The sequence below is a fragment of the Cylas formicarius genome, unplaced genomic scaffold (genome assembly GCF_029955315.1).
Source record: "Cylas formicarius isolate icCylForm1 unplaced genomic scaffold, icCylForm1.1 PGA_scaffold_9__14_contigs__length_23061073, whole genome shotgun sequence".
Classification (NCBI taxonomy): Eukaryota; Metazoa; Arthropoda; class Insecta; order Coleoptera; family Brentidae; genus Cylas; species Cylas formicarius.
This window is the reverse complement of record NW_026844365.1, coordinates 1,126,392-1,139,521: the sequence shown is the minus strand read 5'-3', so window position 1 is coordinate 1,139,521 and position 13,130 is coordinate 1,126,392. Positions and strand designations below refer to the sequence as shown.

General features: G+C 37.8%; 2 protein-coding genes across 2 annotated transcripts; both read right to left on the bottom strand.

Moving 5' to 3' along the window:
• Positions 1-52: 52 nt before the first annotated feature.
• Positions 53-1,131, bottom strand: LOC132707103 (ras-related protein Rab-21). The gene is made up of 3 exons (XM_060678790.1): positions 891-1,131; positions 550-836; positions 53-494 (listed from the first exon to the last, which is right to left on the bottom strand). The coding sequence occupies exons 1-3, from the start codon at positions 1,023-1,025 to the stop codon at positions 257-259; spliced, it is 660 nt and encodes a 219-aa protein (XP_060534773.1). The 5' UTR covers positions 1,026-1,131; the 3' UTR covers positions 53-256.
• Positions 1,132-3,190: 2,059 nt separating this feature from the next.
• On the bottom strand, positions 3,191-13,124 carry LOC132707810 (SIN3-HDAC complex-associated factor). Its single transcript, XM_060679766.1, has 4 exons — positions 12,990-13,124; positions 10,218-10,453; positions 7,489-7,808; positions 3,191-5,964 (listed from the first exon to the last, which is right to left on the bottom strand). The coding sequence occupies exons 2-4, from the start codon at positions 10,443-10,445 to the stop codon at positions 5,664-5,666; spliced, it is 849 nt and encodes a 282-aa protein (XP_060535749.1). The 5' UTR covers positions 10,446-10,453; positions 12,990-13,124; the 3' UTR covers positions 3,191-5,663.
• Between the last annotated feature and the right edge of the window lie 6 nt (positions 13,125-13,130).

The window sequence follows — 13,130 nt, the reverse complement described above, 5'->3', positions numbered from 1 at the left end:
ACCCAGAGAACATTTGAAAAACTTGTTTTCTTTTACTTTTTTTTATTTATTTACGTTTTCAACACTCGGGGATCCTTAAAGAAAACGCAAAAACACGGCGCTATATTTCGCCGATAGTTCAAACGTACCGCGTACGCGTAAAGGCGAATCCCAACCTCAAAACTCCAATTACAACCTGTTATATTTAAAATTATTCGCTTAAAATGTAACAATAATTATATATATCACAATAAAAACTAAAGGTTAGGACGTACATTTACGAGGCCGAGCAGCAGGACCGAGACTGCTGGGCGGCGGCGGCTGCCTGCTCCTCGTCGTCGACGACGACCACTCTCCGTTGCGAGTTTTGCCGCGACAGTGGGTTGTTGTCAGACGCGTCCTTCTCCTCGCTAACCGTCAGCATGCGCCTCGACAAAGCGACGAACATGTCGTCGACGCCTTCGTTTAACTTCGCTGACGTCTCGAAATGGACCGCCCCCACCTTGCCCGCGTACCTGCAACACGAATCTCCGACTTATATCGAAGGGCCGGGGCGCAGCCCGTCCTCACTCTTCCGCGATCTCCCGTGACACCGTTCTGTCCTTCTCCAAGTCTATCTTGTTGCCTGCGATGACGAGGCACAACTCGCTGCCAAGCATTTTTCGCAGCTCCTTCACCCAACTCTTCACCTTTTGGAATGAATCCTCGTCGGTGATGTCGTAAACCAAGACGGCCCCGTTCGACGACCGATAGTAAATCGGGCCCAGCGCGTGGAACTTTTCCTGCCCCGCGGTGTCCCATATGGCTAGGTTTATCCGTTTGCCGTCGATGTTGATTTTCTTCGTCAAGAACGACGCCTAAAACAGCGCGAGTCGCCCCACTCGTCCGGATATAACTTGCCGAAAAGTTACCTGCACCGTGCTTATGTGATTGCTGTTGAACTTATCTTCGACGTAACGGAGCACGAGACTCGTCTTACCCACGCAACCTTCGCCCAAGAGCACGACCTTAAAATTTTGCGTGCCGTTCGACGTCGGATGCGCCATATTCTCGCGAGGGACTCAAATTAGTGCCGTGTTTATTTGGTAATCGCTGGACATTGTCGTTGACGTTTATCAGCTGTTTGACGGTGGGCGTTGCTACGCAACTTTCCACGAAATCGCGACAGCTGGCGCGTTTAACAATGGTCGAGTTCAATGTTTCAGAGTTATTAAACAATATATTTTTGTCAACTTCACAGCGAGTTAATAAAACATTGCCAACAAAACATCTAAATGTAGCATAAACCACAATCATCTCTAAAAGATTAACGAAAAAAATATTTTTCAAAAGGAATATAATATTCCACGTGACTTTGTACTTTATTATAATTACTGTATAGCTAAATTGAGTCAATCGTGTGTATTTTTTTAAAAAATGCCTTCCGCACCATTTTTTGAATGAAGCTTCAATAGCATTTTGGAAACTTATAGACGATCTGTCGGCGGCCATGTTGATTGTTGAATGTCGCAAAGTTTTATTGGTTAAAACCTGAACGTTTCCTCTTACTCTAAGCTAAATTCAAACGCTTTAATTAACGCTCGCCATTTTTTCAAAAGCAAAATAGGATCGCTTATTTTTTTTTAAATGCCCATTGACAGGCAATTCTATATAGTAAAATCACGCGTTCTTTAACGTACATTACCTTGAGTTGTCGATCCCCGCACAGTTAGCCATGGAAAGTAAAAGAACTGCAGTGCTTCGACAAAGCATATGCGTGACGTCAGTTATCGACGTCACTGCCTGCGCAACACTTACGAAATAAAACGCGAACGTAATTTAAAATGCTTTTTAATCGATACGGACGTACAGAAAATTAGAGGGAAAAATACATACGATCAATAAAAACGCTCTCGAAGTTACACTCATCTCCACAATAACCAATAAAATTGTCTATGGTCCTAATAACTTTTCAAGTTGCGCGGGGAAACTTGGTTTCGACATTTTTTTTCTCGGCTGACGACGAACATTTTTCCCTACTTCCTAAAATACGCGTTACATATAAAACGACAAAAATTTAGAATATCATCCCTGCGATTTCGACGAGGGTATTGGCTAGCTAATATTTTATTTTCCGTTTATTTAAGAAAGAAAAACAAAGACTAGCCGCGTGGTGACGTCGGCGATCGAGAAACGAATTCTGCCCTCTCCCCCGCCAGCCGTCAAAAACGCGACCGTTTATCGGTCGGTGGGAGGGGGCAGGGGCCGCGGCCCGTCAGTCGATGAAAATAAATCTTGTGTAATATAATAAAGATTTATATAGTATGCTATGTTTACTCGCTAATATAATATATTATAGAGAATATCTTACTAAAAAAAAGGATATACATAAAAATTTCGCGAAAACATAATACTTTACCTTATCAAATAATTTGTGATTTGTGGAGAATGTGCGCGCGTGCGCGCGCGTTTCGGCTGAGATCTCCGATTGTTTAAAAAATATATACATGTACATAAGGTGTCGAAATTTGGACCGAAACATGAAAATTTTCGAGTAAAAATGTGTTTTTTTTTTTTTAAGTAATTTAGCATTTTTCCAATGATGCAATTTTTGACAAGGGTAAGCGAATTTGATTTTATTTTTCACGAAAATTTTCGAGTAATATACGTACTCAATTTGAATGATGTAATTTCGTCATTTGGAAACTATTTTTTCAAAATGGTCCGTTTTTGCGTTGCCATCACTTTTTTTTTACAAAGATACACGATTTTTATTTTTTTTTCTCTAGAAATTTTCCGAATAATACTCAATTTTTATGTTATTTACTGTTCGGAACATGTTTTCTTGATAGTGCATATTTACTTAAATCGTCTTTTATTTTGCGAGTAATCATCAATTTTTATATTGCTATTCATCGACGGTACAATTTTAATTTTATTTTTTATTATTCTTGAACAAAATAACCTCTGCCATCTTTCGTGTCGAAAATTTCCGAGTAATAAATACTCAATTTTGATGTTCTTATTCAAACATTCGTGTTATATTGTTTCGATGGTGAATTTTTGTTTATCATAATTTTACCCGATTTTTATTTAATTTTTCTTGGAAATTTAAGAGTAATACTCAATCATTCGCCATTAAATAAATTTAACGCTATCGTCGTCAATTGCAAAATATTTTTTTTTACAATGGGACACAATTTTTATTTTATTTCCCCCGAAAATTTCCGAATAATACTCGATTTTTGTGTTACTTTTATTATTCAGGATTTTTTTTTCATAAATTCACCTCGGCCTCAATTTTTTTGTTACATATCACCGGTGCAATTTCATTGTTGTTATTATCTTTTTTTGTCGTAAATTTGCAAATAATACTGAATTTTTTGTTAATTACCATTCGCAAACATTTTTTTATTTTTCTAAAAAATTTCGGAGTAATACCCAATTTTGTTTTATTCTTTACCGCTCGTTCTTTTTTATTTCTGTCAATATTCATTTCTCTTTAATAAATTTACTATATTTTTCCGTCACAAATTCCCTCCTACCCCTTTCTAAAGAAGGTAGAGGGAAACTAATAAAATAAAAACTACGAAATTCCCGCGGAGTGTCGGCCCAAATTTAAACACCCTGTATATGCAGAGTTAACGACGGTGCGCATTACGCGGCCATAAGCCCGCGTTTTTCTACGTACGACTAGGCGTGTATGTGGCAGTCTATACGACCCTACGACGTCGGAGGGGGGAACAGTGGCGCGCGTCGGTACATCCGAACTACCTCGCGCACCCCGCGCGTCCCTCCCGCGTCCTGAGCAAACAAAAAAAAATGCTTTCTCGGCAGTTTACGTCAAATACACCTCGAGTGGTGGGGGATCGATGGGTATATTGCTCGGTAAGTTAAAAAAAAAACCAACGACGGGAGAGTGGATCGAATGCCACCCCCATGATAAAAAAAAACACAAAAAGCCATGTCCCCCCCCTCGCCCGCCGCCATCGGGATCGCGCCGGGCGCCGTTATTGCACTGGAGTCGCGACGAGGCGAGTCCTCTTCTAACCTCACTTTTCGGGCGCGGTACACTTGACCTACCGATCGACCGAGTAAAGAGCGATTTGACTTTGCAATCGGCTCGAATTGCAGGAATTCGATTTTTTGGTTAGTTCTTGCCACTTCTACAAAAAGAAAAACAAACAAAACTAATCGAAAGTAACCAAAAGCTCAACGAGGCTCGAGTAAAACTCAAAAATTTCTCAGCAATACTCTTTTTGTTTTGTAGTGGTTAGAGAATGATTTTCTCTCTACAGTGGTAAATTTTTATTATAAAGGTACACGCATTTAGTCTCGAAAACTTCCGAGTAATACTCAATTTTTTTTATTGTTACCTATTCCAAAATTCTTTTCAATAGCGCGTTTTTTATAAAGATGCGCCATTTTTATTTTTCCCTAAAATTGCCGGGCAATACACATTGGATTTTTATTTATTTTCTAGCAGCATTCAGTTTTGTTTTTGTTTTGTTGCCTACAATGTTCGTTTGACTTTTTTCGAAAATTTTCTAGTAAAAATCATTTTTTGTCGTTATTTAGCAATTGGATTTTCTTTTTCTCGAAAATTTCAAAGTAATACTCAAATTTGTTGTCATTTAGAATTTTGCACAATTTTTAATGTTATCCAAAATTTTCAAGTAATAAAAAAAAATCAATTTTTTAATTATGCGAAAAATATTTTTATTTTATTTTTTCTGTTATATGGTATTACTGCTTGTATTGTTTTACTTTTCTCACGAAATTTCTGAGAAATACACAATTTTTTCTTGCTTTATGGTATTTAGAAAATGTTCTTTTCCAATGCCGATTTTACACGAATACATTTTTTGTTGGATATTTAAGTTGCACAAATTTTTATTTTTCTTACAAAATTTCTGAGCAATACCCACCCAATTTTCTCCTTGCTATATGGTATTTAGAAAATGTCCTTTTGTATTCATTTTTTTTGCTATTTACTATTCGAATTTTCTTTAAAAAAAAAAGGTGCATCGATTTCTATTTTCCTCCAAAATTTAGAGTAATACTCAGTCGTTCTGTTGATATTCCGTGTTGCGGAAAATCTCTTTTTTATATATACTTTTATTGTAGTTTTACTTTGTTTTGTTTTTCTCAAAAAATTTCTGAGTAATACCCAAAAAAATTGCCAGCACTACTCACATTTTTCTTCTTGTCACTTAATATTTATAAAATATTAGTTTCCAATCGTGATTTTTTCAATACACGAATTTCATCTTATTTTTGTCGAAAAGTCCCAAGTGAAGTGCACAATTTGAATTTTGTTCAAAATTTCGATGCGATTATCGAATCGATATTTTAAGAATAAAACAAACCAAATTACTCAACGGTCGAATTCGCAAGCCAAGCGCAAAGTCTAATCGCGCTGACATAACTTAACGGACGCCATTTTGAACGCGGGAACACCGAAACAACGCAAAAATAAAAAATTACATTTTTTTCCAAAAGTTTTTTGTTTTTAATTTCCAACGAGCGGACTAGACGTCCCGTTTCAAAATGGCGTCTGTTCGAAAAGTGGCGGCTGCGGCGGCGCCCTGATTGGCGCGAAAAATATTCGTTTAAAAAACCAACAACGATAATTATCATTAAGTTACACGAATCAATAATAAATTAGAAACAATCTAAAGAGAGCCCCGCCCCCCTCGCCCACGTCAATTGTTTTGGCCCGGTCCTATACTGACGCGTTGCTGCTGCTGCTGCTGCTGATGGTCTGTGGCCGAAGGGTTCGACGACTCGTCGTATCCAGAGTCGGAGCTGCTGTCGCTGCTGTAGGGCGGTTTGGGCGCCGTCTCCGTCAGCTGTGCGACGCGCTCCTGGGTCTGGTCGGCGCACGCGCCGTCGCGCGCTTTACACATGGCCGCCATACGTCCCGAACACGGCTTGATGTAGCTCGGATCGATCATCACTTCACCATTTGCACCGCGGAAGATCGTGCCACAACACAGCTCCTCCCTTCGAAGGGCAAAAGAAAAAACGCCGGTTATTGCATAACTTGCAAAAAAAAAAATAACCGGCGAGACCGAAAAACTTCATTTTAACCACAGAGTATTTTTTTTTGAAAATTTTCCGAGTAAAACGGGTTTTTCGTCGTTTTTAGTATTTGCAATTGTTTTTTCCAATAACACCTTTCTTTTTTAAAGAAAAGCACCCTATTTTTATTTAATGTTTCTAGAAAATTTAAGAGTAATAATCAACTTTTTTGTCGTCATTTAGCACTTTCGTTTTTTTTTGTTCATTTTATTTTTCTTGAAAATTTACAAAGCAAAAACCAAGGTAATCGGAAAAACTTCCTTTTAACCACAGCGAAGCGTTTTTAATTTTTTTTACTCTCAATCATTGATGCACACGATTTTTCTATCCTTTTTTTTGGAAAATTTCGGATTAAAACGGTTTTGTTCGTCGTTTTTCGTATTTGAAATTGTTATTTCCAACGATACTTGTTTTTTACTAATGTAAAGCACAGAATTTATATTTAATTTATCTCGAAAATTTCAGAGTAATAATCAGCTTTTTTTTTTTCTTGAAAATTTACAAAGAGAAAACCAAGGGGATAGAAAAAAAATTCATTTTAACCCCAGCGAAACGATTTTAATCATTTTCTCCGGAAGATTTTCGAGTAATACACAAATTTATTGTTTCATTGTCATTTTTTTTTGTTTCTTTTTCTTGTAAAATTTCCCAGTAAAACGGCTTTTTTGTCGTTATTTAGTATTTGCAATTATTTTTTCTAATAACTTTTTTTTTAACAAAAGCACACTACTTTTATTTAATAATTTATCGCCAAAATTTCAGAGTAATATTTTTTTTTACAAATTAACAAAGAAATAACAAAGGGATTTTTTTTTTTACTAAATAAGCTTTATCGTAGAAACTTTCCTTTTTATTTTTTTTTCGAAAATTTCCGAGTAATACTTTTTTATTCCGATTTAGGATTCCATTTTTTTTTTAACTGATTAATTTACTATACAATACGTTTTTTTCAACGATACACTTTTTTATATAAACATTTACACCCTTTTACTGCACTTTCTTTAAAAAAAATTTGAGTAACACAATATTTTTGTTTTTTTTTTAATAGTATTTTTTTTCTAGAAAAGTACACGAATTTAATCTTAGTTTTCTCCAAAAATGTCCAGGTAATACTCATTTCTTGTTGCTAATTTTGATTTAGATATTTTTCCGAGACTTTAATTTTATTTTTCCCCCAAATTGGCGAAGAATACTCAAATTTCGGAAAACATCCTTTTAAAAAATTTAGAACAATCCACTTTTTGTCCCACCTTCCATTTTCAACAATGGTTGGAATATATATTTACTTTCGTTTTTTTTTTAATAATATTCATTTTTGGTCGTTATCTAGCATTAAGAAAATATCCTTTGACATAGTTAAATGGCGTATTGTGTATGATGCTTATTTTACCTATTATTTATTGTTTTATAAATTTACTACCATTTTTCCTGTATCGAAGGACTCACTTTTTCCAGTAATCCAAGTCGATGAAACCGCTCACGCCCTGCGGACACGTGGGGCGCCGCCTCGCAAGAGGCTTGTGCCTGCGACCGGTCTCGACGACGGTCTCCTCGCCGTCGCTCGCCCCAGGACTCGACCCCATGCTCGGCCCCTCCTCCGACAAAAAGTCCATGTCGATGTCGTCGCTCTTGTCGGACAGCGCGGGGCTAAATTCCCGTTCGAACTGCTTCTTCTTCCTGGACGTCGCCTTCTCGTCGCCCTTTTTGCTTTTGCACTTGTACTTGGTGAACGACTTCATGCCGGGGCCAGCACGCGCATCCACTACCTGTTTGGGATACCACAGTTGCATTTTGACCGACATCGTTCGACTCGTTTACGTCGGTCGTCATGGCGACGAGCAACGCCGCCCACTTTATAAATGACGTCGAGCCGTCCCAGCGAGAATCACACGTTACGTCTTTATAATGCGTCACATTGTGTATCCTATACCGAACCAAGAATCATAAGCCTAATAGGATTGCCCAATCCTATAAGACATACGTTCGCCAAAATTATCGATCCCACGTGGTCGCTTGTGACGTAAGCGAAGTCCTCTAACGGTTTTTGTGTATTCTGTCAATACATTTGAAGGTGTATTAAACCGTCGTATTTTGTGTTGTTAAAATTTAACCAATATTGAACTGAGGTGGCTTTTACTTGATGAAAATCCATTTATCAAAATAAATAAGAACTAAAAGTTCAGATTTTCACGAAACGACAACACCGTGTATTTATCAAATGTAGTATTTACAAACTACCTGCTACTAAAATATTTCATTATTTTGATGTTTTAGGTCTCGCTTATTTATAATTTAGGAAGGGTTGAATTTCTATGCTAGATGCTTTGCTCCTGCCTCTATTGAACGGTATCGAAAAAGTCCAAAATTTCCAAAAAAAAAATCGTTACAACCAAATCTAAATTGTTCAGAAAAACCACGATAATTTTCGATCGAGGTCGATTAAGGTACGGAGACGTACCTTTAAAAGATGGTGGGTTATTCAATTGAAAACTTTCTAGCCCCACCGGGGGGGCAAAGGATGGGTAAAAAACGGGGTTTCTCAAATATATTTTCAAAAAATAATATCGGATCCGGATTGCTTGCCCTTCTAAAACCCCTTCTACACAAATCTTTACCTACTTTTGAGAAACTACATAGCAATCATATTTTAGCTCAAAATTTGATGTTTTAATGATATCTCGCTTATTTATAATTTCGAACGATATCTAAAAATTTACTATAGATTATACCGTTCGCCGCGACAGGAAAGATTTTTGTAAGAGTCAAAATTTAAAAAAAAATAGCTTGAGCCCACCCAGGAGCAAAAGATACGTAAAAACGGGGTTTCGTATACCACGCCCTGTAAACCAATCCACCCCCAACCCAAACCTTGTACAGAATTTTACCCGCTTTCGGTTCAAAATCCGATGGCCAATATTCGTTTTTTTCCTAGATTATTTAGAATCATAGGAGGCTGGGCTGGGGGAAACATGTCTATTATAAGGGGTATGGTCTGTTCATAGATATAAGAAAGTGACCAATTGCTTTCGAATGGGATTATCCAACAATGTTTACTTGACTCTTATTGAACGTGGTGCCAGCAAGCAAGCATTGACCACATTGACGAAAATTCCAACATCAACTGTATGGAATATGTGTGAATGTGAATAATCCCATTTCAGCGAGGAAAAAAAGAAGCGATGCTGACATTTTCTCGAGTGTCCATGAAAGTGATGAAGATATAATACGGCGTAAAATTTACCCGTTATACGAGGAACAAAGAGTGCCTACATTAAATATCTTAATTAAGAGGCTTGAAAAAGATGACAAAAGGCAAGTTTTAATGGAATCTTTTAGAATTAGAAAATGGCGACTGGAATATCTAGAAAAAAATTTCCCCGTGTTAACTCCAATGTCCTCAAACTTGTAGAAACCGAAGTTTTTAACATCCCTCCACAAAGTTGGGCAAATTCTGTTAAACATATAGAAAAAGCAGAACAATCGTATATCCATATTGCAAATAATATAGAACAAATAATAATTAGAACAGGCGATGATAGCGATAGTGATACAGATATATTATGTGAATAATTTTAAGTAATTTAAGTAGGTAACAAAAATAATTTTATTTTAAATTTAACCATAAATACATACATAAATATTGCTTTCCTAACAAAACCCCAAATAATTAAATTCTAAGCAAAGTACGGACTTGGTGGACTATATTTCATTCTTACAGCTTGCCCGGGTCGTTCCGTAATTCGTATCAGTCACTTTCTTATATCTATGAACAGACTTTACCACACGCCGTGAACAACGATTTTGGTGAAATGAGATAGAGATAGTTATACACCATTGACTTTTAGTGAATATTAGAACATAAGGGGACATAGAAAAATAAGAGGTTAGTACGTCACTTACTTAAATTCATAAAAAACTCAATTTTGATATTTTCAATGCTGCGTAAATTAACAAACTGAGATATTCAAATGTATTGCTTAATTAACGAGCAGATTTAAATATTTCATTTTTATTAAACTTAAATACCTGGAATAACAATAAGCGTCATTAAGAGTTGACGTACGAGGCTACTTTATTTAGCAGCAGGTGGAGTTGGCCGACATTTGGGAGACATTTTAACTTAAAGTGAGGTTATGGGCCCGACGCGCCACAGACGGCGAAACAGGTACACTCACGTGTTGCCAGTTCCTCTCCGAGCCGGCCGGCAGCTTTTTCCATCGCTTGACGAGCAACACGCACGCGTTGCATATCTCGCCCTGCCTAGGACTGGCCAACTTGAAACACTCTAGAAAGTCCTCCTCGTATTTTTTGCTGTCGGTGAAGCGTGAACTGCTCGACTTCGCCTTGCAGATGCAGCAGCCCGTCGACGACCGGTAAACCTTCGGTCTGTGGAACGAAAACATGACTCGGCCTGCAACGAAACGCATTCCTTGACGCACGGACCACAGACCACGACCCGCGCGTGTTCGATTTCGGCGTAGGTCGCGCACTTATCGGCTGTTATCGGCGGCAACGTTGACCGCGTGACGTCACGAGCACGCGTACGTCTCCCGGGGTTCGTTAACCCCGCGGACCACAGAACGGCGTTGCGTTTTCGCGGCCGCCTCGAATTTCTTGTTTACCGGATCGATTGCACGTACGCGTGCATCTTTCGCGGCGTTGCCGCTCTTCCCCGGCGGCGCCGCGCGTAGGGAAAAATGCGAGAAAATTGTCACGTCGTCGGTTTCGCTTGGCGCATACAGCATAATAATAATCGATAAAAAAAAGAATTCATTTTTCGAATATAGTATCGCTAAAAAGCGTCTTATACTTACATATTACCTAGGTCGAGACTTTTATTTATGTTGTGTTAAATGCTTAGAACTTTAATACCAATTTTGACACTTTGACGATCGTTTTTCAAAATTAATTTAAAAACAAACTCTCGAAATTTATCGATCTTAAGAAAGCGGATTCAAAAATAAGTGAGTTTAATTTGAAAAAACTGAATATCTGACAACAAGGAGGGGTAAAATCAAACGTGGAAATCTTTGTTATCTGTGAAATTTCAAACAAAAGCAAATTTAAAGAATAAACAAATTAAAATTTTTAAATATGGCAATATGTAATTATTAAATAAATATTTTTCCAGTTTTTTGTAGATTGGCGCCCAAGGTTGTGACGTTTCTGACAAATACACATTTCACATACAGATTTCACGAATTTGAAAAAGATTCAATAAATTTCACTTGTCTCAGTGTAACCGTTAAAACAAAAATCCATAACTTTTTAACTTGTAAATATAAATTGTATTTTAAAAAATTTTCTTTTGGTCTTTTTTCTTTTTCTCCAGATTTGAAAATGGTTTCAACGTGCCCTTTTCTATGAAAATAAAATTTCGTCATTGAAGTTATAAAGATAAAAAATTTAATACAGGAAAAATGGTCCTATTTAGAATAACTCAAAGTGCTTATATCCTTAAATTTTCAAATTTATGTTGGTTAGTAAAAAAATGTGACACATTTTTAGTTAAAGCGTCAAGTTCAATAACTTTTGTCTTTAACATTAAACGAATTTTTTAAATTTGAATTTATACGACTCGAGCGCCACCTACCTTGAGATATATGAAACGATATTGGAAGTACGTCACCTGAGTAATGTTTACAAACTGGAGTCGACGAAATAGTGCATAAGTTCTTGACGCTCTGAAGTTGTGGTAAAATCCTTTTAGGCTTTCATTTGTACAGAAACATAGATGAACAATCTGCATTAAAATATTAAAAGGTCTAGGTTTAAAATCTTAGAGATTAACAGTAAGAACCCATTTCGTATAACATTGAGACACCCTGTATATGATGCGATCATTTTTGTGTGATGTACTCATAAAAGTTTTTATTTGTTTCACTTCTAAACTAAACGAGTTTTCTAAATGTGAAGGAAAAGAAAACAAAGGTGGCATTTTGAAAAAAATAAAATCGTTATGGCCGTTTTAAAAATGTATTCGATTATTAATTAAATTATTTTTATTTTAACACTCACACCCAATTAGTGGTATTCTTTAAAGGAAATTTCTCAAAATTCGTAAAAATTATTAGAAATCCATAAAATGTCTGCGAAATCATATGGTGAAAAATTGGAAAGGGAAAGCGCTAAAAATACAGAATACCCATTTTTAACGGTGTATTACTGAAAAACGTTCGCAATTGCTGCCCTATATAAAATATCAACGACGCTAACAATAAAACCGGCAACGTCGCTCCCTCGAAAACGTTTTAGGCTCAAGGAACGCAATCACTCGCAGCGAATCACCCTGTATATTAAAAACATCTCGCCTCGATACGTCAAATGTGTCGCAGCCACCTCGCACGTAATTTAAAAGACGTTTTCCGCGTAACAGCCGTTTCGCCTCGACGATCCGGCAACGCCGCTCAGCCTTGCCACCATTTTACATTTCGCCTAACCCCCATACGACCGGCTGACGAAGTCACGTAGCGCTTGTTGAAAATTCGAACAAAGTAAACAGGACCGCGCTATATTTATTGACAACGCGAGATTACCAAATTCTAGGCGCCTGTTTACGAAGAGAAACACGAAAATACGTTTTAATTGGGGCAGGAGGGGGAGGGGGGAACGCAAACACACACGAGAAAATTTGCCAAAACAGGTGCCGTATTTTTCGAATCGGCTTCCGATGACGCGAGGCGTGCTTTCTAAATCGCCGCAATCGTGTCAAGACCGCAGCCAAGGTTCTCGTTTTCGAAACGATCGGCGACGTGCCGAAGGAATCGCGGTGAAAGCCGCCTAACCTATTTTTCGAAAATCGGCCGCTGGCGAACGCGCGATTTTACGTATTGAAAGAAACTTGGAATCCGTAAGTCCGACCCGGGGGACGCCGAGGATATTCCGTTCGTTATCAGTGAACGGGGGCGCGAGACCGCGTGACATCCTCGCGAAATCGTCGTACTTACCGCGGGCGATCGTGTCCCACGACGTTCCCTCGGACCCGGCCCGTATTTCTTCGAAAAAACCACGAAAAACACCGCACGCACGACACTCACCAGCACAACACACAGATGACGGACCGTAATACCGGTGCGCATCGCAGACGC

Bases quoted from the DNA above. Each gene is read 5' to 3' on its own strand.
- LOC132707103 (XM_060678790.1), bottom strand. From the start codon at position 1,025: ATGGCGCATCCGACGTCGAACGGCACGCAAAATTTTAAGGTCGTGCTC. The intron at 837-890 runs GTAACTTTTCGG...GCGCTGTTTTAG, and splicing joins ATCACATAAGCACGGTGCAG to GCGTCGTTCTTGACGAAGAA. The intron at 495-549 runs GTGAGGACGGGC...TTCGTGTTGCAG, and splicing joins TCACGGGAGATCGCGGAAGA to GTACGCGGGCAAGGTGGGGG.
- LOC132707810 (XM_060679766.1), bottom strand. From the start codon at position 10,445: ATGTTTTCGTTCCACAGACCGAAGGTTTACCGGTCGTCGACGGGCTGC. The intron at 7,809-10,217 runs GTGAGTGTACCT...TATCCCAAACAG, and splicing joins CGGAGAGGAACTGGCAACAC to GTAGTGGATGCGCGTGCTGG. The intron at 5,965-7,488 runs GTGAGTCCTTCG...TGCCCTTCGAAG, and splicing joins GACTTGGATTACTGGAAAAA to GGAGGAGCTGTGTTGTGGCA.